This window comes from Rhamphochromis longiceps, linkage group LG12, assembly GCF_057381845.1.
Source record: "Rhamphochromis longiceps isolate RC_006_pf linkage group LG12, R_longiceps_female_GT1.1, whole genome shotgun sequence".
NCBI lineage: Eukaryota > Metazoa > Chordata > Actinopteri > Cichliformes > Cichlidae > Rhamphochromis > Rhamphochromis longiceps.
The window spans coordinates 8,283,775-8,311,174 of NC_140568.1; the positions used below are offsets into that span (position 1 = coordinate 8,283,775).

Consider the following 27,400-nt stretch of genomic DNA (forward strand, 5'->3'; position numbering starts at 1 on the left):
TGCACCCTGGCATTTATTCTTTATGAGCGCTATTTCTTAAAGGACTCTGCCCAACCATAAAATGATTTTGCAAAGATTAGCCAAAAATTAATAAGCCTCTCTGTTCTTAAAAGGAAAAACATCTTCATGGAATAGATTTATATGCTGCTGCAATTTAGACTTTTGTAAGTAATGACAGAGTCTATGTACATGTTTTAAGGTCCTATCACATTTTCTAGAATGTGCAGACCTGCAGAACTTACTGAAAAACTAACTTCAGGTAAACACTGTTCGGACTGGAAATCCACTATCGCCGCTTCAATTGGTTCAACTAAACTTGCACATGAGTCGGGCTGGAAACAGCACTTTACTTCATATCATTTATGTTTGGTGCCAATCAAAGTGATTCTGTGGTTTGTTTGTTTTTTCAAATCATTTATATTTTTTATTTTGTTTTTGTGTGTTTATTTAAACCTGTTTCTTTCATTAGTTTGTGTTTTTGCTGTGCATTCCCTTGCTTATATGAGAAACAACTGTGCAGACCTTGAGAAATTGAAAACATTTACTAATTTTGGAAATAAAAATGAAGAACATTTTAAAGTTAAAATTATTAAAATTATTAAATTAAAAATTATGATCAATAAATCAGGATTTGAAAGCAGTTCCTTTGCAGGACTGGTTGTTGTGCATGTTTTTTTTTTCCTTTTTTTTTTCAATTCGGTTTCGATACTTTTCATGCACGAAAGACATGAACATAAATGTGATGTTGTCAGTAACCTGCATTTAAAACAAAATAAAACACCAGGACACCCGATTGTCGCATAGAAGGTGACAGCAAAGGACCAATAAATTAGTGGGATGACCCCCACTGGTGGGCAATCCAGCCACTGCAGGTGGGGGAAGATAAGCAGGGGAAACTGACGGGACAGGTGTGAACCTTTTTGCTTCATGCTAGAAAAGACTGAGGACTCTCTGCACTAAATCAACATTTCTCTGACAATCCAAAAAAATAACTTATATTAAAGAAAACAGAAGTATAAAATATAAGTACTTCATACATATAGGTATAAGTATCGCATTATATGTTTGCCTTTATGTTGTTGTTTCAAAACAGCAGGAGAAATGTTTCATTTAACTTCTGTTTTTGATAATGTTGTAACTGATCGCATCAAATTGAATTAGGCATTAAAAACTATCTGTCATGTGACCTAATGTGATGCATTTTGATGAGTATGATTTTGTTTAACTTAAGAACACAAAGCACATCTTTCAGTGTGGGACACCAGTATGCAATAAACAGCTGAATCAATTTTATGCATGGGTCTGTTATATATAGTAGATCATTTAAATACTGTAACAGACTCATGTGCAATTATGTAATTATTTCTAATGATGGCAAAATACTAAATGTTACACAACAAACGTACAAATTTCTCTAAAAGGGTTATTGGAAATAAAAAGAATGTACCTACTGAAGTTAACACACTGACAGTAACAGTATATTATATATATGTTTAAGTTTTTGAAGATTAATAATATTATCACATCGACATGTACTAATTAGCAACAGCACAGACAGTTGTGAGTTTAATAGTCTTAGATTTTTATGGCATAAAAAGAAAAGAGAAAGAGCTGTAGCATTCAGGGTGCAGTCTTCAAATAATGCCTATCTAAACCATTTTAGAAAACAGATTTTGCATCCAGATAGCGTACATTGTCCCCTTTTTATGATGGGCTCCTTATCATTATTTATGGACCTCATGTTAAGCTGAACTGATCTGGGGAGAGCCAATCATCTTGACTTGTTGGACTCAGATAAAGGTGAAAGGTAGTTTCCTTAGAAAACCCTCAGTATCAGATTAAAAAAACAACTGTATTAGCAGATAAATCTGTTTCTACATGAGGGAGATTCAAGTTGTTTAAGTATCTGCAAATAATATCAGTGTTTTTCCCAATAACAGTAGAAATATATATTTATATTAGCTGTATTATTTAAGATGTTATTCAGACACTGATATTTTACATGTAGTTGATTTTTCCTCCAAATTTAGTGGTATTTTTACTTAAACTGTACCTCACCTATACAAATTTTACTTGTATTTTTTTTCTTTATTCCCACAACCGTGCACCAATGCAGTGTGTGCATATATATATATATATATATATATATATATATATATATATATATATATATATATATATGTATGTATATATATGTATATGTATGTATATAGTACTTGTAATTTACGTTTGTTTCATTTTGTTCAACTTTACAGATCTGCTTCACTACTCTCATAACTAAATATTTCTCTTTTTACTCCACAGCTTTACCCGTTCACTTTTCAGCTCATAGCCAATGAAAACCATACATATGCAAATGTTATATTTTCATTTTTCTGGATAAACTGAAAGATTAGATCTTCTATTTTTCCCTGAAATTTCTGAAATTCTTGTTTAGATATCCTCCTGAGGACCGAGGAAAAAAGAATCTTCCCATTGAACTTTCTTTGTGATTTTCTTCCTCGTTGGAGTTGAAAGAGGCCGCCCAAACACATGAATTATCGATGGAAAGCCTGGGATGTCCTCTATTTAGTACATCAGGACTTAGTAGGGTAGTTCAAATAAGTCGAAAGATATAGACCAAAAACAAATGTCCATTACAGAAGACAGAGAATAAATGAATAGGCTGGTTCTCAGGAGGATATTAAAAAATGAAAAGATTCTGGAGTCGCTGAAGGATTGTGTTTCAGTGCCTTTTAAATATATTTGGTAAAATTTATTTGTGTATTTATTTATTTTATTGATTACATAAATGTGTTATATTAATATTACTTTTCTGGGGACCACCAGAGGTCAGTATTCAATATACAAGGGTTCGTCAAAGTGTTTCTATAAATTATGGTCTACTGTGCTTATTTTGTTCTTTATATCTTTGGAAAAACCTCATGTTACATACATATGAAGTATTAAGATTTGATGCTAGAAGACACATAGTTGTAACACCAACAGACTGTAATGACATCAGGATCATAAGTTTGTGCAAACTAACAAGGAATTTGACTGGGCTTCACTTTGTTATCTTTGTGCAAAAAAAAGAAAAGAAGCGTTTTTTTTTAAATACGCAGTGAAGTGTGATTATATGACCTCAGCTTTTTTAACTCCTGTAGCTGAAGCTACAAAGTGTTGTGGAACTTAAAGCAATTTCACTCCATCAATACAGCCCTTACTGACAAGTCTGATTTTTTCAAACGAAGAAAGTTTACAAGACGGTTGTGAGGCCTGCTATGATGTAAGGTTTGGAGACTGGAGACTTGGCTCTGACAAAAAGATGTGAGGCTGAGCTGTCGAGCTGAGATGGTCACCTATTAAGACTGATGTGGACAAGGTTAGAAATGAATATATCAGAGTGACAGCTCAGGTTCAGCAGTTTGGAGACGACTTTAGAGAGATTGTTTGGACATGCGCAGAGGAGGGATAGTGGATATTTTGGACAAAGGATGTTGAATATGGAGCTGACGTGGAAAAAGAAAGAAGATTACGGAGAAGAGAGAGATGGAGGCAGACAATCCACTGCAGTGACCCTTAAATGAAGCAGCTGGAAGAAGAAGAAGAAAACAGATGAAGAAGTTTCTTTATGAAACAAAATCGCATTTGTTTCCATTTAGACTTAAATAAAAAAATACATGGCTGCACAAAGAACTTGTTACTTCTGCATGTTTGTATCATCCTGATAATAAGAATGTTTTATTAAGTATGACACAAACCAAATGAAAAATATGTCAAAATCAGAAACACTTTCTGTTGTATTTTCTAACTGATACTGGCCTGCCCTCCACCCTCCCCATATGAATCAGTACCATTTACAGCTCTGTTCACATGTAGCTTTGCTGTGATTCTTCTCAAAGGGTTGTTGTCCTCTGTGCCGTTTCACACTGCGTGGGCATGAGTGTTTGGACTGTGCTTTATTTGTCATTGAGCAGTCATCAGTCCTCTGCTTTCTTCTCGGCTAGTTCAGTGATTTTATACTGGGGAGCCACTGAAGGGAAGCCGGAGACAACCAGGAAAATGAAAGGGAGAAATTGCTTTTAAAAGGTATTAGTTATTTACAGAAAAAACAAACAGGAGTTTGCTGATTTTTGTGTTTACCTTTTCTTGCTACTGATAGGAGGAGGGGGAAAAAAGCTTGAATCACTGGGCTTGGCAGTGGATGAGTCACAAACAACCTGTGTAGATTACAAAATGGTGAAATCCCCATGCAGGGAGTTACTTGTCAATTAATAAAACACTGTGCTCATAGGGAAAGAAGTGTTAATTATTAAGTGTGATAACAGCTCTTTGCCACACATAATGTTTCAAAGCAGATTTTGTTATTTAAAGGAAGAGTGGTGAAACAAAACCTGTCTGCATTTCTGTATGTCAAAATGCTTTTTCACTAATACTGATGTAACAGATGCTCTCTCTATCAGGCACAGTAAAACTACGATGTCAGTAATTAATGTGTAAAGTTAATTTCCACTGAAGCAAATATCATGTCTTCACTAATAGTGCAAAATCAAAACAGCAGTTGCTTCAAGCTGCTTGTATTGTACAGTAAAGATCCTACAATGAAAGAGAGAAACCCCCAACAATCAAACAGCCCCCGATGAGCAAGCACATGGAGACAGAGGGAAGAAAAAACATTTAACAAAAAGAAACCTCCAGAACAACCAGGCTCAGGGAGCGGCAGCCTGCACAAGGGGTTGAGGATACGCCTTCACATTACCTTCACATCTGCGAGGCTAACCTGTGTTAGATGGCGAGTTTGAGAGCAGAGAGACAAAGAGCGCCAGTAGCGTAATCTGCAGGTGGATCATTAGTGCACCAACACTGCGTCGAGGTAACTGTACACTGTATACGGGGATCGGTCTAAATTATATGTATTATAGCGCTGCAAAAATCAGGTCGGGTGAACCTAACTCACACATAACATAATAACATAATCGCTGCGTTTACTTTTGAGATTTATACCACTGAATGTTGTCGCTAAGGTTGTCTCCTAACCAGCTGTCTGATCATGGAAACCAGTTGACTACGTTAGCTGTAGCGGTGATGAAAAGCGCCTGTTATTGAAGCGGAAAACGCCTTTTGGAACTCTTATCTATCTGAAACATGAACATAACATAAACCACTTTTTTACATTTATTATTCCTGTTTTCAGCGAGGAGGCTGTTGTAACTGTAAAGCCTTGAACTGATCAAAAACGCGCTGCACCCACAAGACTAACAGAGGCTAAAAATAGACATCGTATTTCTCCTGTATCAGCTTCTCCTCGCTGGCTCTCTGGTCAATCTAGAGTTGAATTTAAAATGCTTCCCCTCACTAACAAAGTATTAATTATAATCTGGTTCAATCAAATCTGAAATGCGTGCCCATGAGAGGAGCCTGGCAGCGCTGACTCTACCAAGATGAACATCTCTTAGTTGAGCTGCTGTCAGGATGCTTGGGGACCTCCCAGGATGCACTGAGCATTTCTTCTCTACTCACCTTTCCCCCCCCCAGGTATTTATAGGCTGCTACTACAAGTCTATGACTTCTATCTTCTCTCTCTCTGAAGATTTGTCTCTCTGTGCTCCCCCAACATGCTTCCTCATAGGGGATCATCACCTCATCAGGGTTTTCTCTTATACTGAAGGGTCTTTACCTTGCTATATAAAACGTCTTGAGGCTACTTGATGTGAATTACCACTATAAACAATTAAAAAACACCAACTGAAATCTGTCAATGACTGTGACATTACCGTTTCCACTATCAGTGGGAAGCCAGATTTGGGTATTCAGCAAAACATGCAAGAAGTTCTCAATATGTGTGAGGCATTTTTTCCCCCTAGTTATCAAAATAAAGCAGAAAAACGACCGTGCAAAAGCCCATGTTTCTCGCTTAATATTTAACTGCAACCTATCAGTAAGACTCAGGTTTATGGAGCTTCAAAGCTGTGATAAGATGTACTTGCTATAAATTGCTGACATTTGCATTTCACTTTTTGGTAATTAATAAATCAGGCACAGATGACCAATAATCAATATTGAGTGCCAGAAATGCCACTCTTTACTTTGTTAGTGACAATACTACTCACACTACTGTGCAGACAAAAGTCACTATTGTGTGCAGTCCTGAGCTTGCTGAGGTGATTCTACTCTGAATAAACCAAAGCCTTTATTTAGGGAATCAGGAATTTATTCCAGAAAAGTTATCATAACCAGGACAAAAGCCCTTTCTACCCCTATGAAAATACATTAATGTGAGAAGTAAAGTAAAACACATGGCTCATTTTGGAGTTTTTACATTTCAGAACTAAAAATAATCAAAAGTACAAATAGGCAGGTACAAAAAAATGACATGCAGTTTTCCAAGTTCAAAAGTTAACACTAGCCGAACTTAAAAGTACAGTGAGTATGAAAAGGATGAAAAGGAAGGGGGGGGGGGGGGGGGGGGGGGGGAAATTAAGCTTGCAATTCAAAATCTGCGTTGTTTATTGGGAGGTCCATAATCTCCAGGGCCGGGGAGGCCTCTGGGGAAGCCACCCTGACCACCTCCAGGCATGCTGTTGTTTCCTGGCCCTGGCAACATTGGTGAATTCTCTGCAGCCAAGCCAGGAGTACCAGCTGGACCAGAGCTGCCCCCCAGAGAGTTTCTGTTCATGGGCATCCCATGACCACCCATATGCATCCTCATGTCTTGCTCCCTGTTCTCAGAGAAGTTGCCCCTGAAGCCCTCCTGCTGCCTCTTCATAATCTCCTCATTGCGCAGCCTCATCTCCTCCTCTCTCCTGCGGCGTTCCTCCTCCTGTCGGAGCTCGGCTTGTTTCCTCTTCTGCACTTCCTGATTGTGGAGCTCCTCCATCCTTCGCAGCTCTTCCTGCCGCCTCAGGAGGTCCTGCCTCATCAGCATCACCTGATGCTCGTGTCTGGCTGCCTCCATCTCAGCCTCCAGCTTCTCCTGCGCCTCTTTCATGTTGCGGTCCACCATCTCATACTGCTGCTTCTCCATCTCCATCAGGGCCTTCCATCGCATGGCATACTCATACTCGAAGGAGCCGGGCTGAGCGAATCGTGGCGGCTGCTCACGCTCTTTGTGATACTGCTGGTTTTTGTTGACCAACTTTTCTGGCAGTCCCTCCTCTTCATCAAACTGTTCCATAGGCTCCACTGTAACAGGCCGGGGGAAAGCTGTCAGAAGATAAGCACCATCAGAGCACTTATCCAAAGCCTTTCTTGCAGCTGGCTTTGAGGTGAACTCCACTATGCCCTTCCCCGTAGGTCTCCCTCGGTCATCCACTATGACCACAGCTCTTTCTATCTGGCCAAAGACTGCGAAGGCCTCCTCCAGGAGCTCGTTGGACGCAAACTCTGGCAGATTCTTCACAGTTAAAGCAGCTCCGTGTGTCGCAAACCTCACCCGTATGGGCCTGCCTCTGAAGGGGGTATCATCTAGCTCGGCTCTGGCAATCTCTGCTATGATTCTCGTTTCGAGCCTAATGAAGCCGAAGCCTCTTTCCTTGTTAATAAATATCTCGCTGGCTTTTCCATACTTGGTGAACAGCTTCTCCAGGTCCTCCTCGGTAACACCCGTTGGTAAATTACCTACAAACAGCCTGCTCCGCTGGGTAAAGGTCTTTTCCCCGGGCTTTCTGAAGCTCTGCAGGTCCAGGGTTAAGGCCTCGTTGGGGTTGGTCTGCTCGTTGGGCTCTGGCTGCTGCCCGTTGCTGTTTGTTCCTTCGCTTTTCAGCTGCTCTCCCGGGCGGTTTGGGCCGCGGTTCTGCTGGGGGCCTCTGTTTCCTTGCATTCTCGCAATGGATTTAAAATCTGAAGTAGCAAATGGCTTGTTAAAAACACAGAAACTCTTTGCAAACGGTAGCGCACAAAGAGCTGTGAAAATGGCGAAGGTACGCGCTACGCTATTGTGACCTCAATTCGTTGCGACATCGGCGACGTAGTTTATGTGCGACGGTACGAGAAAAAACAACAATAAAACAAAAACGATGCAGTTATTTAAAAAAAATATGTAAAATGTAAGTGTATAAAAATAACAAGGCTGCTTAAAATGTGTTGTATATATGTTTTGTTCCTTACTACGGGTGCTTTAGATTTTTGACTTTTTTAAAATGTTTTCTTACTTCTCGCGATAGTTTGCCCTCGTACATAGAGACTGTCACCGGTGAGCGGGTGATTTCGCGGGAATTATTCCTGTTGCTCGCAAGCTACTGAAAATAATCGTCGATATCTGAAAATATCAACACACTTGATCTCAGAGGAGTAGCAACTGAAGTGCAAACGTCTATTTTCTTCGGTAAGGTCGTTATATCTGTCATATTATATTAATTTTCAGGGTATTCACATGAAAAGTCGGGGTGTTTAGGAAAAACCCAGACAACTTTACTTGCACTTGTAAGCATGTTATTGAGTTGACTGTGCTTTAAATTGATAGCCTTTGAAATCTAAAATAGACCCATTTCTATGTCTCCTGTGCTTTTATTCAGGACAGTCATGTTCTCAGACCTAAGTGTACAGAAGGAGGGCTCCTCTCTGCTCTGCCGTCCTGCCTCGGAGGACCAGGGCCCGGTGTTTGAGAGGACGTCTCTGGCTTATAGTCAGTGCTCTGAACGCTACAGAGTTGGGGAGCGGAGCTTCAGCCGCCAGTATGCTCACATTTACGCAGCACGACTCATGCAGATGAGGCCTCTGCTGTCAGAGAGAGCTCAGCAGAAGTGGGGTAAGCTCAGAGCAATCTTACCTACCTACATCAGGGACACTGAAACATTTGATTTCTATTTCTTAATCTGTTTTTTTTTCTGTTCTGTATCTGTCAGGATCAGATGTGGTTATCAAGAAGCTGTGTGATCTAGAAACAGCGGAGCAGTGTTGCATTGTAGGGACTCTGTTCAAGCGTATGGACTTGCAGCCATCTATTCTGAAAGAAATCAGTGAGGAGGTTGGAAGTAGTGCTAAATTCACCCCACACATTGAAAGCAGCTACTGAATTGTACTTTAACAACTTTCTTTTTCCTTGCTCTCCAGCACAACCTCCTGCCCCAGCCTCCACGAGCAAAATACATTCATGAATCAGATGAGTTGATTCTGGAGGATGAACTGCAGAGGATTAAACTAGAGGGGAAAATTGACAAAGACAAGTGTGTCACAGGTTGGTAGTTTTTCAGGATGTCAGCATCACATGAGCTGTGGACGTATGAGTCTGATGTAGGTGTTTCTTGTTGTCTTTCTTAGGCAGCGTCATTGCAGTATATGGTGCTGAGAGGAACGATGGGAAGTTCACAGTTGAGGACTTTTGCACAGCGGATCTTCCTTTGCAGAAAGCAAGGCCTGCACTTGACTCTGACAGGTATGAAAACACATCTAATTGGTGTAAATCCCTGCCTGTAGTGATAAACAACATTAATTGCTTTGCCTGCCTTCATACAGGTTTGTGCTCCTGGCATCAGGTCTGGGTCTTGGCAGTACTCATGCTGACAGCATGCTGGGCCTACAGTTGCTTGTCGACATGGTAACTGGTCAGCTCGGTGACCTCGGGGAGCAGAGTGGTGCAGCAACAATTTCCAGGGTTCTGCTGGCGGGAAACCTCCTGAGTCAAAACACTCAAGACAAGGATGCATCAACAAAGGTGGGAAAAATGGTTTGAACCTTGTCATATAGTCACGTTCCTCCCAAGTCACTCATGTGAACTGGTTTACTTAAAACATAAAAATAAATATTTTACCCTTTCTCTGTTTTTTTTTTTTTTTTTCCCCAGGCCAAGTATCTTACTAAGAAGACTCAAGCTGGCAGTGTGGATGCCATTCGTTTGCTAGATGAGTTGTTGCTTCAGCTGGTGGTAAGTCTGAAGATTTTGACACAGTTTACTTTAATGATAAATGTTTATGTTATGATTCATAACATCCAAGAGAGCCAAGGGAGGACCTGTGATACTGTATGAGAAAGTGTGGAAGGAATGATAGATGGGGATGGGATTAAACCAGGGATTGCCTTTGAGCCCTTAGTTTTTTGCAGTGGTGACAGGCTGACATATGAGTTCGGGCACGAATCGAATCTCCATGGAGTATGATATAGTTAGGCAACACTGCGATCTGTAGTAAGAGTAAGGAGCAGGTGGTGGAGGAGCTGGGGAGGTGGAGGAAAGTCAGTCGAATCGAAACAGAATACATGTGTGTGTGAATGACTGGGAGACGGGTTTGAAGGCGAAGGTGTAAGAAGCAGAGGTAGAGAAGGTGGATGAGTTTAAGTACCTGGGGTCAACCATCCAAAGCAAGGAGTTAGGGCTACATCTAAAGATAATTTGGTAGTCAACTAATCTGCCATTTTTTTTTTTTTAGTCGATTAGTCCATGATTATTTCAATAACTCTTATCTCCGTTTCCTGTGGGCAAACCACCTGTTCTGGGCTCCAGTATCTCATCTGCCCACCAGTGAATATCACCCTGTTATCTCGTCCCACAGCAAATTGGAAGGAAAGCTCTGCTTTGCACAGTCTGCATTTACTTTATTTGTTTTCTGTGAAATTCTTTCACATTTTTTTTTTTTTTTAAATCCCCGTTTCCATTTTCTTCTGTCCTGCTTTGCAGTTAGCACTACTTTCTTCTTCTTTAGTATTGAGTTCAGTCTTGGCAGACGAAATAGGGGATACTGCCCCCATGGCCCCCTGTAGTGTATTGCATTTAAAAAAACAGATTTACGTGGTATTAGACACGTCGACAATAAAATTACATGTCGCTAAATTTTAATTGTTGACGTCATTGATTATAATAAATCGTGGCAGCCTCACAAAGACTACACAAGAGAGGTGAAGAAGAGCAGGTAGACGAGCTGGACATGCTGTAATATATGATGTATTGTATGGAGAGGGTGGTGCTGACAAAAAGACAGGATGTTGAGCCTGGAGGAGGCAGAGTTGAAGATGCTCAGAGTTTCATGGAGAGTGGGCAGGATGGACAGGACTAGAAATGAATTTATCAGAGTTACAGCTCAGGTTGAGCGGTTTGGACACTAAGTTAGAGAGACAGGCTGAGGTGGTTTGGGCATGTGCAGAAGGGTGATGGTGGATAAACTGGACTGGAGGAAAAGAGGAAAAGCACAGATTATTACCGTCTAAACAACTCTACTGTTTTGTTTTTTTTCTTTTGCTACACATTACTGTCTCCTGCTGATTAAGGCCTCGGTTCCTGTGGATGTAATGCCTGGCCAGTACGACCCCACCAACTACACCCTCCCACAGCAGCCTCTCCACCGATGCATGTTCCCCTTGTCGTCCGTTTACCCCACACTACAGCTGGCATCCAATCCATACCACGCCAGCATAGACGGAGTGAGGTAAGCAGCGTCACACATGTTGTTACAGTGGGCATGAAACACTACAAGTATACAGGCTAATTTACACCATAGAGCCCTGCTCTCAAAAACTAACATGGATATAACTCTGTTTGTGTAGCTGGATTTGAAAAATAAGTGCTTACAGTTTAAATTTTCAACGTGTTTAGCACTATTTCTTAAATCCAACTTCACAGACGCACTTAGCCTATGTCAGTTTTTCAGAGCAGGGCTCCATTTATGCCTCATATCCACTTTAATATTCACTTCTAGGTGCAAATATGTTTAGGTTTACATGTATTTGCTTGTTTCCTTGAAGGTTCCTCGGTACATCAGGGCAGAACGTCTGTGACATTCAGAGGTACAGCAGCAGGGACAGCCACTTGGAAATATTAGAGGAAACGCTTCGACTCCGACATCTGGCCCCGACGGCACCTGACACATTAGGTTAGTTGATACAGAATAACACGCAGAGCCTCTGGTAAATCTAAACACACTATTGGTTTATTGACAAGATTTTCTCTGAATTGCTCAGGTTGTTACCCATTTTACCAAAAAGACCCTTTCATCCTGGAAGAGTGTCCCCATGTTTACTTCAGTGGCAATGCCCCTACTTTTGACTCCAAGCTCATCAAAGGTTAGTGCATGCCATTTGCATGTAAACAGAAGAAACTTTGTGGATGTTATCATATGATCTGTTTTAAGCTACAAATGTACTATTCACACAGACTAATGTGTAATAAATAATTAACTGTTGCTGCTCGTATTCTCATCCCGCCAGGTCCGGATGGCCAGGAAGTCCTTTTGGTTACCGTTCCAGAATTCAGCAGCACACAGATGGCGTGCCTCGTCAATTTACGCACTCTTCACTGTGAGCCAATCAGCTTTTCTGCCTTCTCTGCAGATGAAGATGAGGAAAGTGAGATGAACGTAAGCCACTGAGGACACAGCTGATGCTTTTTTTTTTTTTCTTTTTTTTTTTTTTCCTTTTGGCCAGAGAAGGATCAAATTAACTTCAATCCAAAAAACACAAGCTTTTCAATAAGATACATTTACCTCATGGGTTCCTTTCAGTGTTTCTGTTAAAGTAACATTTGTGTTTTTGTTTTTTTTTCATTGAACTGAAAGAAAACCAGCAAATGAAAAAGAAAGGAAGAGACCCTCGTGGTTTAATAAGAAGCCTTTATTTGAAAAATAACTCTTCTAACCCATCTGTGTCTGAGAAAACATGATAAAAACCTCTGTACTCCTTCATCTGTTACCAAGTTCTCCCACATTTACTGAATGTTCACACTAAAAATATTTCTGCCATATGTGAAGATCGTGTAAATAACAGTTTTTTTTTATGTGCATCCACAATAAACTTCTTTTCACGAAGCATTCGTAGAAGTGATTGAACGAGTCAGAGAATAATGAAGTGTGATCTTTGGGGAAAAAAAATCTAAAATGGTTCCATTTCTGTGAAGAGACCTTATTTCAAATGTTGATTAACAGATGTACTATTTTAATATAGCTGATATTCTGTACATTCCCATTGCTTACGTCGTACAAAGACGAGAGCCCTAATTTGATTCTTCAGCCAGCTCTAAGTACAACACGGCAACGTGAACTACAGTTAAGAGAGGACGGTGGTTTACTTGAAACAAGCCACTTGTGTTTTCTTTAATAGTCACTGATCTCGTAGTCATAGTCCATGATGGAGTCTGTGAAGCCGCCAGGAGTTGAGGACTGTCCCTCTCCCCAGACCCAAGATTCATACCAGGATGTGGTGGCCTCTGTTGTTGTGGGAATTGTGGTTGTGGTTGTTGTTGTAGGGGGTAACGTCGTTCTCATCGACATGGCCTTCATTAACTTCCGCTGGCGAAGACGACGGATGAGAGCGATCTTGCGCTTCCGTCGCTGCTCAGGACTGAGTCGAGAATTTGTGGAAGACCCATTACTGGCACCGATCACACTCCTGTGGCCATTGTTGACTGTGGTGTACTGTACTCTGCTATTGCTGTAGGCAATTCGAATTGGCTTGTTGCCGTGGAGGGCCATAATCTGCAGAGAAATTAAAGAAAAAACAAAGAGGCTTTACTGAATACTGCTAAGATGCACATGCATCGAGGCACTTCAAGTTGGGACAGTCTTACCTGTTTAATGCGGTCCCAGTTGGACTTGGCCAGGTTGAAGCTGCAGGCAGTCGCACCCGACTCATAGCCCACCACACAGAGTTTGGTCAACGAGGAGAAGCCCTCAGCTCGAGCCGTCACGCGGTACTCCCCGGGGTTAAGCAGACGCCAATAATCCCCCGTTGGTGCTACAATGGCAACAGTAGTGTTGAGCACAGTTTGAGCTATGTTATATTTTATTACATCCTGAGTGATGGTGTGGACAGTATACTGACCTGTGGTCACGTCGTGATTTATCCCCTCGATAGATACAGTAGCGTTTGCAATAGGGTTCCCCTGCTGATCTTTCACAATCCCTCTAATGCCGCGATGCACCTGAAGTACACAAATAGTTACATGAGTGAAAGAAGCAAAGTACAAGGTACAGTTGCTGAGTAGTAGTTCTCTTCAACTGCTCAGTAAAATCAGTAGTTTCATTTTTTCATGAGTGGACTTTGGAGTAAAATTGAGCAAAATTATACTTGGATTGATCCAAAAAGCTGTGGTTTAATGATTCAGTTATTCTAAAATGATTCCACTCAAAAATCATCCATTACAAAAGAATCATATTTGATCCTACTCCCATTTTTATGTTGCATTTGGGTCTTTTATATGTATAATATAATAAACTGTTTTGATAAGTGGTATATGAATTTAAACACCTGCGATCAACTATTCAAAGCAACAGACAGTTAACTTATACAGCCAAAGCAAACATTTGCCTCCAAGAGCTCCGCAAACTGTACAACATATGACATCCTCTGTCAGTCGACCCTCAGTGGACAAATCTAAGGATAAAGGGGAGCAACCTCGGGAAAACCAATACAGCGTGGGAAACATCTCGGTTGGACAGAGGAGGAATAACTGCAAAATCACAATGCTGTAAATCACAATTTTAGGTACTTTTATTTATTTTTATTTTTTAGAAATTTTAAAATCCAACATTATATCCAGCAGGATGTTGAATAGTCTTTTCACTACAGACTGAAGCACAGTCAGGACAGGTTACAGTTTGTGTTTGTTTGGGACTAACCTGCTCCATGAAGATGAGCATTGCTTCTCTGTTTTTCTCCCACTCATACGCCAGCTCGCTCTGATGAGGGAACTTATCACAGCCCAGGAAAATGGACAGCTCCAAACAGTTGGTGTGCAGGTAGCTAAAGTCATTCATACCTGCAGGGAAGATCAAGAGCGTGTATTGCAACTACTGTCCACCAGGGTGTGCTATAAACATACGTGGGAATTTAAACGCACTGGTCTCTACTTACTGCCTGTTACTGGCTTCCATTTGGCCCGGTTGACAATTCCAAGACCCCCTCCTGGTGTGTCTCCTTGGCAGGAGCCGTGATGGCTGTGTGTCATGGTCAGGTGTGTGGAGGCATAGGAGATAGCTAGCCACCTGAAGAGGGATTCGTCTGCAGTCACGCGGGGCTCATCTTCAGATTCAGCATAATGGTAGCCTGCACTTCTTCCTCTGTCATCGTCTTCTTCCTCCCTGTGCCCATAACCCTGGTTGTACGCGTGATTGTAGCCATGGTCGTACCCAGGGTCATAGCCATGGTCGTACCCAGGGTCGCGACCATGGTCATAGCCTGTGTCGCGACCATGGTCGTACCCAGGGTCGCGACCATGGTCATAGCCTGTGTCGTGACCATGGTCAAATCCATGGCCCCGCCACTCCTCTTCTGGCTCTGCATACCCTCTGCTTCTCCAGTCTTCCACTGGCTCCTCATGGTAGCCCCTTCCCCACTCAGATACATCAAAACCTTCATCCTCATACCTGCAGACATGATTCTAAATGAATCATTAAGCACTATTTTGGTGGTTCACAGAGGTGAAAAATTAGCATTTGGACAATACGTGTGTACGTAAAGGTACAGAAACAACAACAGAACACAGGTAGGGAAACAAGTCATACTGTCTCTTCTTGCGACTCTGAGGTTTCTGGCTCTCAGCAGGCTTGTTGAGACGTAAGCTGTCATAAGGATAGGCCACAATTCTCTCCCCACCCTGGAAGTTTGCACCCAACACAAATGGATAGCTTTTCATCCAGGAGATTATGGCCCTGGTTTCCACAGCAATCTGGAACAAAAGCAGGAAGATCAGGATCACACAGACAGAGGATCAGAATCTCATGTAACATACTTTTGTTTTTGTTTACCACAACCTGGTTAGTCTCAAAGACTTTATATATCTATATCTATATCTATATCTATATGCGTATTTGTTTGTTTGTTGCTTTACCGAACTATTAGCTTCAAAGTGCTCTGGTATAGGCACATGATGGTTGGGGGTGAGTTTAGGCACCATGCCCTTATCCTCAGCATCCCACAGGATACTATTCAGATCAGGGAAGTTCTGGAAGATGTCAAAGCCCTCATTGGTGAAGTGACCGGTGGTCCAACTGCTCAGCTCTGATCCCTGCAGAGTAGAAATTGGGTAAAAGAGACATACTCATCTAAGTAGCCCACTATGTTTCACAGACATTTCCTCTTTGTTTTAGACAGTATTTAAAACATGTTGTCATTAATTGATTGTTTTTTACACCGACCGCTTCAAAAGCTTCCTCCTGTCCGTCAGGGTTGAGCGAAGGCACCAGGTGGATGCGTATTCCCTCCACCAGGCGCTGGGCTCTGGGGTTTCTGTCTTTATACTCTTTGCACAGGTACTGCATGAGAAGCAGGATCATCTCCCGACCCACTGCCTCATTTCCATGGAGACCTGCCGTGAAGCGGATCTCTGGCTCACCTGTGGGGACAACCGGGGCGAGACTGTAATTGTCTGTCAGCCTTAATCTGCTGGTGTCCGCCTGGTGTTTATTAGGATTTGCAGGATACCACAGTGGTGCCATAAAGACCCAGCGTAATTTCAACGAATCAGCATCCCAGACTGTTTGAAATACTGCACATTACAGCATTTGTGTTGTTATAGCACACATTACAATAAGAACACGGCTATCTGCCCGTTTCCTGCTTGAGATCCCACCTATTTCGTGCTCTGTGGGATTGCCAGAGATTATCATGGCAACAATTTCCCGTCCCTTGGAGCTGCGGCCCAGGCTGTAGATGGTGGTGATGTTAGGGCACTCCTCATTCACTGACTTCATAAGCTGAATAGGTGAGATAAAGACAACAGTAAATATGCAAAGCATTGTATTTGATTACATTACGCACTACAAAGCAGATGGTTAATAATGAATATTATGTTATTGTGGAAATGTCATGTTGGTCTCTGGTGGTTCAAATGAAAAACTGGGACAGAATGAAGCTGCAATTTATATTAGAGCATTTAAAGCGGACCTCCTGGAATTCTATCAGCCAGCAGATAAACTTTGCAGGGAAACTCACATCAACCATCTCCGAGTAGCTGTGGTGTTTGAACTGCAAGTAGTCCACGGGAGTCACCTCATTTTGCTTGTACAGAACATTAACTGGATCTGTTTGGAGAAAAGAGCAGCAAAAATTATTCATTTTCTGTGTTTAAGGTGTGTGTGAGTGTGTGGGCATACGACTCACCAGGCAGGGGGCAGCCTAGGACCTCCAGCCTCATACAAAGAGAGCCGTTCCAGCTCTGTGGGATAATTCGCATGTAGCGGGCCACCACGGGCACCGCAAGCTGGTTCATCACTGGGGTGTCCTTATCATTATTTCCGAAAAACAACTGCACAAGAGAGGACATGTGAATGAGGGGGAGAGGAAGATGAGTATTGGTGCTTGTGGAAGTGGCACAGTTTTAGATGAACTCACCCAGTCGGCGTATCCATCGTGAATGGTGGTCCACTCTCTGCTGTCATTGCTGAAAGCCAGGAAGTAGGACGTCACGTAGTCATTGCTGACAGAAGAAGAGGGCAAATTGTTGGGTGTAGGAATGTCAAATGATGCATATTTATGTCTGCGTGTCTGTTTGTCTCTTACTCATTTAAGGAGTCCCGTCCCTGAGTAATGACTCCGGTGAACTCTGTCGCCCTGCGAGCATCTATCTCAAACCAGTGGATAGCATCCTCTGAATTTGCACACCACGCTCCACCTCTTATGTTTTCCTCATCATCGGAGCCCTGGGAGACACATGCTACTGAATACTCGAACCCTTTTAGTATCTTGAGTGCCAAAGCAACATATCTACTTTTGCATCCATTAACAGAAGAATTTGGATACCCCCACCCGCCCACCCCCCCAAAAAAACACATTGTTGATTTAAATACTGAGGACTTAAAAGAATCCGTCAAGCATGTACCACTAAGGCAGCTCCTGGAAGTGACAGACCCAACAATAACAGTATTTTTCAGTGTTGCTGGCAGCTGGTGGTTATTTCAAGGCCTGCTTGTAGGTGCATGGCCCCGCCCTGATTGTTGTGTACCTGCATGTTTAGGCGCGCCCTCTGAGGTGCAAAGTGATACTGAGACATAGAAGAGGCTGAAAGCTGATCTGGCTCGACCTTGTGAGACTCCATCCCCAGGGGAGGACACTCTGCCAAGCAGAAAGAGAACATTTAAATAATGTGTTAATTACATTCAGCAAAAGCTTATACTCGTATACTCTCCAGATTTGAACAGATGTTGACTTACTCTTTGGCTCTTTGAAGACACGTGGCCTGTTCCTGGCTCTCTCCTCTGCCTCCTTTAGCTTCTGCGCTCTCTCTGTCCGAGGCCAGACAAACAGTCTTAATGCAAAATAAATTGCGCTGTCTTGGCTGAATTTTTTTTTCTTTTACTCTGCCCAGAAATGATGGAGGAACTCAGTATTATTTTACAATTTTTATTTGCCAAAAGTCCTCACGGGGACCTGGAGGGCCAGATTACGGTTAAAAAACAAAGCACACCAGATGTTATGATTTAGCTTCTAGTCCAAGTCTGCTCTGAAACTCATCATCATCATCATCATCCCTCTGACCTGGACTTTTACCATGAAGGAAGATTGCAGAGTCTCTCACCCATTGTCATTATTCATATTCTGACACATACTGGAGCGTGATGCTGGTTACATGGCTGACAGTGAGAATGTAAAACATGTTGTAAGCTCTCTCACCCACAACACACACATGCGCCCATTTACACAGTATCTGTAGATGCATATAGTTGGTTTACGGAAGAATGCAACAACTCTCAGAGACGTCTGCAAAATCATTTCACCTTAGACCTAGTCTGGGTCAAACTGTGCACACAGGAAGAGCCTCATTAACAGCAGTCCTGGTGGTGTTATATATCACTTGCTCTGGGCTTTACCCCTTCAACTTTACGCACGGCAGACACGTGGCACAAAAGAGCTGAAATACTTCTCCCTTTGTTGTCACTCCTCTTCATCCCTCACTTCCAATCCGATGCCGGCACAGCCTTCTTAGCTTATCTCACGCTCTTTGCTTTTGGGCCCAGCCCATATGAGATTTCTGAACTCTTTACAGCCCTAATCTCCGTTTTACTTTGGTGGGGTGAACTTTTGTCCCTGTCATGCAAGTTAAAGCAAGTGCCCGAGACACACACATTTGTATGCATGGAAATCACATCTGCATTCTCTTAGTATGACTAGATATGACTGAGGGGAGACAACATCATTGTTAGTACTTTTCCACTTGGGTTCATGAGGCACTCTCTTTGCTTTGACAGGATTACGCACGGTGGTGCAAATAACAAAAAGAAGAATCCCATGTGGGTCTCCTTACCTCTTTCTTCCCTCTCCCTCTCTTTGGCTGCTCTTTCTCGCTCTTTTTCCATCCACTTTTCATCAGTCTCGTCTTCTTTTCTCTCTGAAAACAACAACAACAACAGAAAAGGAAAGAAAATCACTTATAATTTCATAGAAACAACAATGATTACCACAGAGCCATGCACAGTAGTGTACTGTATATGCATGCTTTTTTTTTGTGGTTTTGCAAGTCATTAAGAAATGCAAACAGGTCATCAAGGAACACTTGAAAGCTATTGACCCAGCTGTTGTTTATCCCTTTCTTTTGCTGTTTGCTTTATTGGCAGGAAGTTCTCTGTGACTAAACCAATAATAGAAAACATTCGAGTATGGTTGTGATTCACATGTGTGTGAGCGGGCGGCCACATACTCATCCCGTACTCGTCGTAATCATCATACCAGGTCCCCTCATAGGGCGCGGTGGCGGTGGGCTCTTCTGTGTAAAAGAGAACAAACACGAAGTCAGACGATTCGTTCAGCCCCTCGGAGGCGCCGCTACTTTACAGAGTCAAGCTTTATGGGATTACATGCAAAATTTTACAACTTAGCAGTGGCCCGAATTATTCAACCACAAGAGGAGTTTTCTATTTTGATGCTGGTGTGATGCCCGCTGTATAACGTAGCTGTTAAATCTTCAATTCCCCATTTATGAGAAACATAACTTTGCTGGGCTCTGATCACAGGGCTTTTTGTTGCTCTACAAGAAAACTGTGGAAAGTTTTGTTGACTGTGTGGAAGAAATAAACCCACCCACTCCTGTGTGTAAACTAGGGCAGGTCAGCTCATAGATTAGCTCCAGTGTTAATCTCATGTGTTGCATTTCTAATGAAACACAAAGTATGGGCTGGCTATTTCATTTGTATCTTAATGCTTACTAGAGGTTTCACATTAGTTGATTTTGTCATGAGAGTCTGCAGTCACCTGGCAGGATTTCAACCTTAATTTCTGGGCTGACCTCTTTACCATCAGGTGACGGTTGCACCTCATCTGCAGGAAGAAGAATTCAAAAGGTCAAGCTGAGAGGTGATTTAAGTGTAACAGACAGAGAAATGGGGGAATATAAGCAAGAATGCAGAAGGGCCAAGTATGAGTGAATCATTGGAAATGCTGAAGGAGCATAGGTACTGTACAGTAGTGTGGAAACAAAGAGTAATGAGAGCATGCCATTCAAATCCAGATGAGTGTCACAGGTCTGCACGACACACTGTTTCCAGCATGCATTTCATCCCGTGGAAAAAAAGCCCTCTGTTGACTTCAGCTGGAAGAAATAAAGAGCGCTCATAAAAGTTTTCTCCAATATGTCTGAAAATCGGATCCAAAAGATTAGCGGGTATCTGTTATTAAACGTTATTTAATCAGAAGTTTACGCAGTTCCTTCAGCTTAAACAAACCACCGAGTTTACTGAGTGTCCAGCTGATTAATCACTGAACATCCTATTCCTAATCACTTATCCAAATAAGGGTTGGTAAGAGGCAGAAGCCTTTTGTAGTTGACAGAGGACAAAATGCAGGGTACATCCTGGACAGATTGCTGGCCTACTCTCTGTAAATGTCTCCCATAGTGCAGTTCACTCCTTTTTTGTGTCTGTTCTTTGCTTCTTTCCTTCTGTTTCACAAAGAGTAACACTGTCTTAGATCATCTAGTATGTTTCTGAAGAAAAGAAGCACAAGTGACCACTTTCATGGGGAAATTGAAATATTTAATTTTTTAAATCATGAATTTAAAAGCTTCTTGATAATATCATACAACCCAGCACTGTTAAAAAAGACACCTTTGATTCTGTAACTATTTCTGTACACATGACCTCTCAATTAGCATTAAAAGAATGCACTTTAAACTCTGACAATGATCCTTTTTAACCACTACCAGCAGTTTTTATTTCCACACCGCAAAGCAGTAATGATAAAACAAAGGGGAAATTTTGACCTAATTGAGTTCTTGTTGTTTGACTCCCTCATACTTTTAAAGACATAAACTAAAATTTTACTAACTGCCATTATTTTAAATGTCAAGTTTCACAAGACAGAGAGTAAAGCATTTGTCTCGACTCAAGTTTCCACTGGCAGGGGAGTGCCTAGAGGAAGGATGTGGGGTGGCATCCATCCCCTCTGAAGGTGAGGGTGTTTCCTAATCTTTTAATGCTATTGGAGTACATTACTATTAATGCTACAATACTTAACACCATCAGATGAGAGAATTTACTTTACTATTTCATCGAAGTAAGGTTTTAATTTACTTGTACCTTAGTATTTCTATGTTGTTGTCTACTTCTACTCCATTACATCTTGTATATAAGTGTCACATTTTGTACTCTATACCAGTTATTTTCAAGTTGTAGTTACTTGTTAGTTCGAAGTATCTAAAGCAAGCTTTTTAAAGTACAAGCTGATGATAAAAACCTTTACTATTACTTAAGTGAAGAGTCAGATTGCTTGTAAAAGTATTTTTTGTGCAGCATCAGTTTCTTTAATACCAATTTTCTGCATTTCTGATAAAAAAAAAATTATTTAAGACAATTGTTTTTCCTACGGGGCCCCTGCCTTAATCGTGCCCCACACCTTGGCCTACCCCACTGAAAAATTCCTGTAAACACCCCTGTCAGTTAAGTAAATTCATGATATTTCTCAGAATTGTTTCAGCGCCCCCCCATTTTGCCACATGGATCTAATTATGCTTTCATCATCTTATTCATGTTACATAAACTGCCTCCACACTAAACATCCTCAATCAAAACAAAGACACGAAAGACTTATACGTACATGTGGCATCCCAGTAATCGCTGTCATCTGTTCCAGGCTTTGTATCAGGGGCAGCAGGCGTTGGGTTTACTTCTTGCCAGTAGCTGTCATAGTTATCGGTCACAGAGGTGTAGAGGTCTGTCTCGTCTGGTTTCATGTAATCATCGTAGATGGCAGGCGCTGAAGTGGGCACTTCTTTCTCTGCTGGTTTCCAATAGTCATCGTAGGCATATGTTACAAGAGCAGCTGGGTCTTCCTCATCTGGTTTAAAGTAGTCTTCATAGGCATCTGTTACGGGGGCGTCTGGCTTCCAGTAGTCGTATGGGGGATCTGTGATCGCAGCCTCAGGCTTTGGCCTGGAGGGTGTGGGCTCAGGACCCCAGTAGTCATCTTCTGGGCTCCAGTAATCAGTTTCTGAGAGGGAAACAGACACAAAAGCTGGCTGATGGTGAGCTCACAAGTCTGGACACAAATATTTTTATGGTTCTCTGGTGTTTTATAATGTTCTGATTTTTGAAATTATTTTTCCTCCTTTCCACTACTACTTAGACATATTTCTAGTTTTAAATTTGTATTTGAATAAAAACAACAACAAATCCTCACAAACAAACAAACAAACACTGTAACCCTCGATGGGTAAAAAATCATAAAAGAGCACAACTTTTTTGCCTAATCGGAATAGGTGCTATATTTACATCTAGGTGTGTGTGCCACATTTCAGTCTTCATTTCAGTGTTGTGATTTAGAGATTTAGGTGTGTTATGTGAGGCTAATGTAACACTGAGCTGGTAGCTGGCTCAGAAATGAGGAGGGGGCTACATTTGATCTTTCTAACTCTAAGTTTTGTCATTTTCAGTAGCTTCTGGGTGCAGAAGCTACTAAGCCTAATGTCAAAGGGAGAACAGCTTTCTGTCTTGACCTCTGTAAACACTTTCCTGTTGAGCTCAGTCTTTCGTTTTGGGTCACGCTGGATAAAAATGGTCTGTTTTAAAAATCTTGGTCATTCCGTGTATCAAAATGGAAGATTATCTGCGGTATAAAACTGCCCTCTCATGAGCTCCAGTTTTACCAAGATGGCAGAAACAGCTGAAACACTCATCTCAAGGCCAGACTTCAGAAACCAATGGGTGATGTCACGGTAGATTCCTCCATCTGTCTACAATCTGGTATTGTACAAAATAAGCTAATGTGGAAGTGACTTAAACTCTCTAATATTCAACAGTGTTGGGACAACGAAGTCATGCTGCATAAAACTTTAATGAGATTAATCATCCCTGTCAAGTTTTTCTGTGGTCATTTTATGGCCTCTGACCCTGGTGTTTGAAATCTTCTTCAGTATTGCATGATCATGATTTGAATGGTCAGATTTTATGTGGACAGTGTCCTCAGGTTCTTACATTCATCCCACACTCCTCTGCAGCTCACCATTGTGTTCACATCCAGCCCTCAAAATGCTTGAGGTTACGGCTTTCAAATCTACAAACCAGAGGCAAATCCACTTCTTTTATGCTCCTGGTCCACCCCAAAACAGACTTGAATGACATAATTTTGCGATTTACATAAATTTTCTCAAAGGTGCAGTAGCACTGACCAAATCCTGTTCAGACTTCGATGCATACAATGGTTGAAGTTTCCATTTATATTGTCATGTTTATATCCCATTTATATTCTTATATTCCCAGCCTTTAAAAAAAAATTGTTAAACATGTTTTTCCAAGCCAGTAGTGGGAGGCAATTTAACACACAGAATATTAACATATTAACATTAACACATATTAACAATATAGTTATATGAACTCAAATTTAGTAGTCAACTGAGTCAATATTCTTCAAGCAGCCCCTGCATGTGTGCCACTCACCGGCATCGGGATAGGGGTAATCTGTATATGGTTCGGTGGGTGGCTCCGTTGGGATCGCTGGAAATATAAGATACAAGATTTAACAACAATCAAATCCAAGTGATCAGTGAAGCAGGCTGAAGGCTTAGTATTCTCTTCTCACTTGTTGTGGTCGGGGGCAAAGTTGTGGTTGTTGTTTTCTTGTCCTTCTTCTTTCCCTTCTTGTCGGTTTTTGGCTTTTTGGTGGCTTTGGGGTCTTTTGGCTCTTTGTTCTTCTTCTTGTCCTTCTTTTTCTTCTTGTCTTCATCAGGTGCCCTCCTCACCCGGCCTAAAATATCTGGAAAAAAGGGGAAAAAAAGAAGCGGCAGAGAGAGAGAGAGGTTTTCCAGAGCCCACTCCTCACGGTTCTGTGACAAAATCTTTTGAAATGAAAACATATTCCTCCTTGCATACAGAAGCTAAAGACACAATTAGTTCTTTTATGAGGCTTGGGTCTGAGATTATGCAACTATTTCTTCACTGCATCACATTGCAGTGTTTCCAAGGAAAGTCCAGACTGCCAATTACATTTCAGTGGCTGCTTGAGGTCCATCAGTATTTCCTTTTGACTTTTCCTCAAGTCCTGTGGCACCTTCATGGAAACCATGTTTCTCTCTTTCCATTAGTTGTGCTCTATTAACCACAGTTCAGCTTTAATGATCCAAAATCAGTCCAGATACTCAATAAATGTACCGCTTTCACCTCAGCAGCATAAGCGAGACTCATCAAAGAGCTTATTTAATGGCTCCAAAAACTGGGCTTATTGCTTGAAGTGTGTTAGCGGGACTGTACAGAAGAGTCAGCATTATTCATGCAGGGCTTGAGCAACTGAGGCAGTGGAAAAGGTACGCGTCATAAAAAAATCTGTCTGCAAGATGCTCGACTCAGTGTCTTCTTCTCTTGTCTGGTGTGAGTTAAACCAGCTCATCTGTCCCGCTCCCTTGTGCGGGGAAGCAGGAGTGGACAGACGAGCACATGGACTTTGTCACGCTGTTGGAGCTGTCAGAGACCGAATCGTTGTGTGTTTGTGTCTGCATTTGCTCCATGTCATGCCACAACTCAAGCAGTACCTCAGCAGCTCTGATATCTTGTCGGCATAACACATCTGTGCTTTAGAAGTACAAAATATAATTTCTTCCACTTACCTGCCTGGTTGGCTTCTGCTTCTCTCTTGGTCTTGATGCCACCCTCCTCTGGGAGTAAGTCTGCTACAAGTCCTTGCTCTCTTTCTGGGTCATCCGGCGATTCGTCTCGCAGCTGATCCCCAGCCTGCCGGAGAGAAACTATTCCCCCGGCGCTCTCTCCTCCTCTAGGGATCATCAGCAGGCAGCACAGGGCCAGCAGAGCCGCAGACGCAGTCACAGCCTGGATCTTCATACCTGCTGCTCTTCCAACTCGCACAATCCTTTGGTTTGGAGTTTGTACAACCGCTCAACACTCACTCCAGTTTAATTGCCAGAAGGTTAAATTTCACCCTTAGGCCCCCTTGTGTGCTCTTTCCTTGTGATCCACACTTTTACTCGAGAAGGGAAACCTCTGCAACTCCACACATACCCACACAGCCACAGTGTCAGCCAGCCTCAGACTGCTCTAGACAAGAGATGGAGTGGGAGGGGGGTAGAGATACACAGGGAGGGAAGGGAGGTGGATTGTAGAGACAGACGGAAAGAAAAGATGCAAAGCAAAGCAGTAATCCAGTCAAATTAATAGACAGGGTTCCTAATTACCCCGAAGCCAGGGTCAGCTGAAAAAACAGCGCAAGGCTAGAGGATCCCCTCCACCTGGCCGACAAGTCAGAACAGGTGCAGTGCTCAGACAGGAGTTGGAGGGGGAGGATGAAGGAAGGCAGGTGAGGGCCCCAGACTGCAGGGTTTGCACCTCCTGGAGTTAAACGCCAATTTTTCTTCGTCCTCGGCTCTGGCTGAATTCCTCAGTCACCACAAAGCAGCAGGAGAGGGGAGTGATTCCTAGGACATTGAATTCCACAAGCCGAAGAGGAGGAGGAGGAGAGAATGGGCAAAAGGGGGAGGATTGAGACAAACACAAGCTAATCCTCAGAGTGAGGAATTCCAAAAAAGAAGAAGAGGAGAAAAAAAAAGGGAAACAGGCAGGAGTAAAACATAGATTCTTCTTTGGTACTTAAAAAAAAGGGGATCTCTGCTTTCCATCACTTCAGTGTGGTGCACTGTCGCTCATTCCTCTGAGTGTTACGTATTTTTCTTTCTCCTTTCTGGAGAAAAGGTTGTGTTACACAAAAGGGTGGGGGGTGGGTGGGTGGGGGGGGGGGGGTTGGAGTAATACACACGCTGGGCAAGAGAATTGTCTGAGCAGATGACAGAATTAACATTTGCTGTGTTTTTTTTTAACCATCCCCCATCCTCCTCTTACTCTGTCCACTGTTTGGAGAGCCTGTCAGGGCCTTTAAATTCTGGGTGTGTAGAAAAGGTTGCAGCTAGTCTCAATGAAGAATGACTGATCCATTAATAAGTCTAGGCTAAGAGTTTAGATCATTTCAGTTTCTAGATTTAGAATCCAGATATTAAGCAATGTGGTAAAAAGCATTGTGAAGCCCGCAGAACTCCTATAAACTCTGCTTAGGAGCAGAAAAAGAAGAGATGTCCTCTGAATGGGTTTCAGACTGTGATGAACAAGACAGATACACAGGTACAGACGTCCAAGTGCATGAAAACGTGCTAAAATCATTTAGTTCGTACTGTCTCAGACTCAGAGGACAGTGACGCAGAAAAGGAAAACAGACTGCGTGGGATTTGATTTTAAGAAAACTATGGTGTTGTGCAATCTTATCGATGGGGGATATGACTACTGCTGTGAAGAATGCTGCAGAAATCTCGGACTACAGTAAGGTCAAGCACAGGGCTTCTGAGCTGGAACTAACACAGAGCTGGATAACTTTAGTTATTACTATTGCTGTTATTATTACAGCACAAATGGAATGATTTTATTTGTTGGAAGCTAATATGTTACAACAGTGTAAAGGACGTGAATGATGTTATAGATAATGCAACAGTTCTAGCATTTGTTTTTTTTGGCAGCTATAGTTTCTGAAGGAAAGTCAGTGGATGATAACCACAAAGAGAAGATAGGCAACCCTACAAGGCCTTAAATCAACCTGCAAAAGGTGACATGGCCACAGGTAGTACGCACACATTGTTTGATGTCTGCAGTGCAGACAAGAGAAACCAGAGCACAGAGTCGACTGAAAATGGGGCTGACATCAGTGTTGTACGTGTCTGTAATTTCCTATATGTCAGCATTTCAAGCAGAGTGCTGTGCATTATGTTTAATGTGTGTGCACACAGACCTGAACTGAGCATCAGAAACTATTGGGCAGGAAACAATGACATCAGAGAGAGAGAGAGAGAGAGAGAGAGAGAGAGAGAGGAACAGAGTTGGGGGAGGGAAGGCGAGAGTGAAAGTGAGAGAGAAAGACTGTAATCCAGCAGGCTCACTAGGTACAAATGGAAACAGATTCATAAAAGTCAACCCTGCTCTGTTCTCGTCATTCTGACTTGGATGCCAGAGGCCTTGACACACCGGTAGGATGCTGGATATGTGGCTGAGTTCTCTGTTTCACATTATTAATCCTTTAAAGGGTTTCT

The 27,400-nt window shown here is 42.1% G+C and overlaps 2 protein-coding genes and 1 pseudogene across 4 annotated transcripts; 1 reads left to right on the plus strand and 2 right to left on the minus strand.

The window, feature by feature from the left end:
- Positions 1-6,171: 6,171 nt before the first annotated feature.
- On the minus strand, positions 6,172-7,941 carry LOC146656819 (paraspeckle component 1 pseudogene; annotated as a pseudogene).
- A 206-nt stretch (positions 7,942-8,147) lies between these two features.
- Positions 8,148-12,346, plus strand: LOC146656820 (DNA polymerase delta subunit 2-like). Of its 2 annotated transcripts, none has more exons than XM_085424588.1 (11): positions 8,148-8,305; positions 8,496-8,728; positions 8,826-8,947; positions 9,034-9,157; positions 9,241-9,355; positions 9,436-9,634; positions 9,764-9,844; positions 11,179-11,336; positions 11,653-11,780; positions 11,869-11,970; positions 12,115-12,346. In XM_085424588.1, the coding sequence occupies exons 2-11, from the start codon at positions 8,503-8,505 to the stop codon at positions 12,273-12,275; spliced, it is 1,416 nt and encodes a 471-aa protein (XP_085280714.1). In that variant the 5' UTR covers positions 8,148-8,305; positions 8,496-8,502; the 3' UTR covers positions 12,276-12,346. The 2 variants fall into 2 exon arrangements, with proteins under 2 accessions (XP_085280714.1, XP_085280715.1); XM_085424589.1 differs by having other exon boundaries at positions 8,154-8,305; positions 8,501-8,728.
- On the minus strand, positions 12,238-25,884 carry LOC146656821 (adipocyte enhancer-binding protein 1-like). 2 transcript variants are annotated; one of them, XM_085424587.1, is made up of 23 exons: positions 25,508-25,884; positions 24,926-25,365; positions 23,905-24,078; positions 23,763-23,819; positions 21,925-22,317; positions 20,086-20,151; positions 19,535-19,600; positions 19,142-19,225; positions 18,051-18,122; positions 17,843-17,952; positions 17,401-17,540; positions 17,233-17,317; positions 17,002-17,146; positions 16,834-16,922; positions 16,472-16,595; positions 16,038-16,234; positions 15,731-15,907; positions 15,405-15,568; positions 14,755-15,266; positions 14,520-14,659; positions 13,723-13,822; positions 13,469-13,635; positions 12,238-13,376 (listed from the first exon to the last, which is right to left on the minus strand). In XM_085424587.1, exons 2-23 carry the CDS (start codon positions 25,155-25,157, stop codon positions 12,996-12,998), a joined length of 3,675 nt encoding a protein of 1,224 aa, XP_085280713.1. In that variant the 5' UTR covers positions 25,158-25,365; positions 25,508-25,884; the 3' UTR covers positions 12,238-12,995. The 2 variants fall into 2 exon arrangements, with proteins under 2 accessions (XP_085280713.1, XP_085280711.1); XM_085424585.1 differs by having other exon boundaries at positions 24,926-25,884.
- Between the last annotated feature and the right edge of the window lie 1,516 nt (positions 25,885-27,400).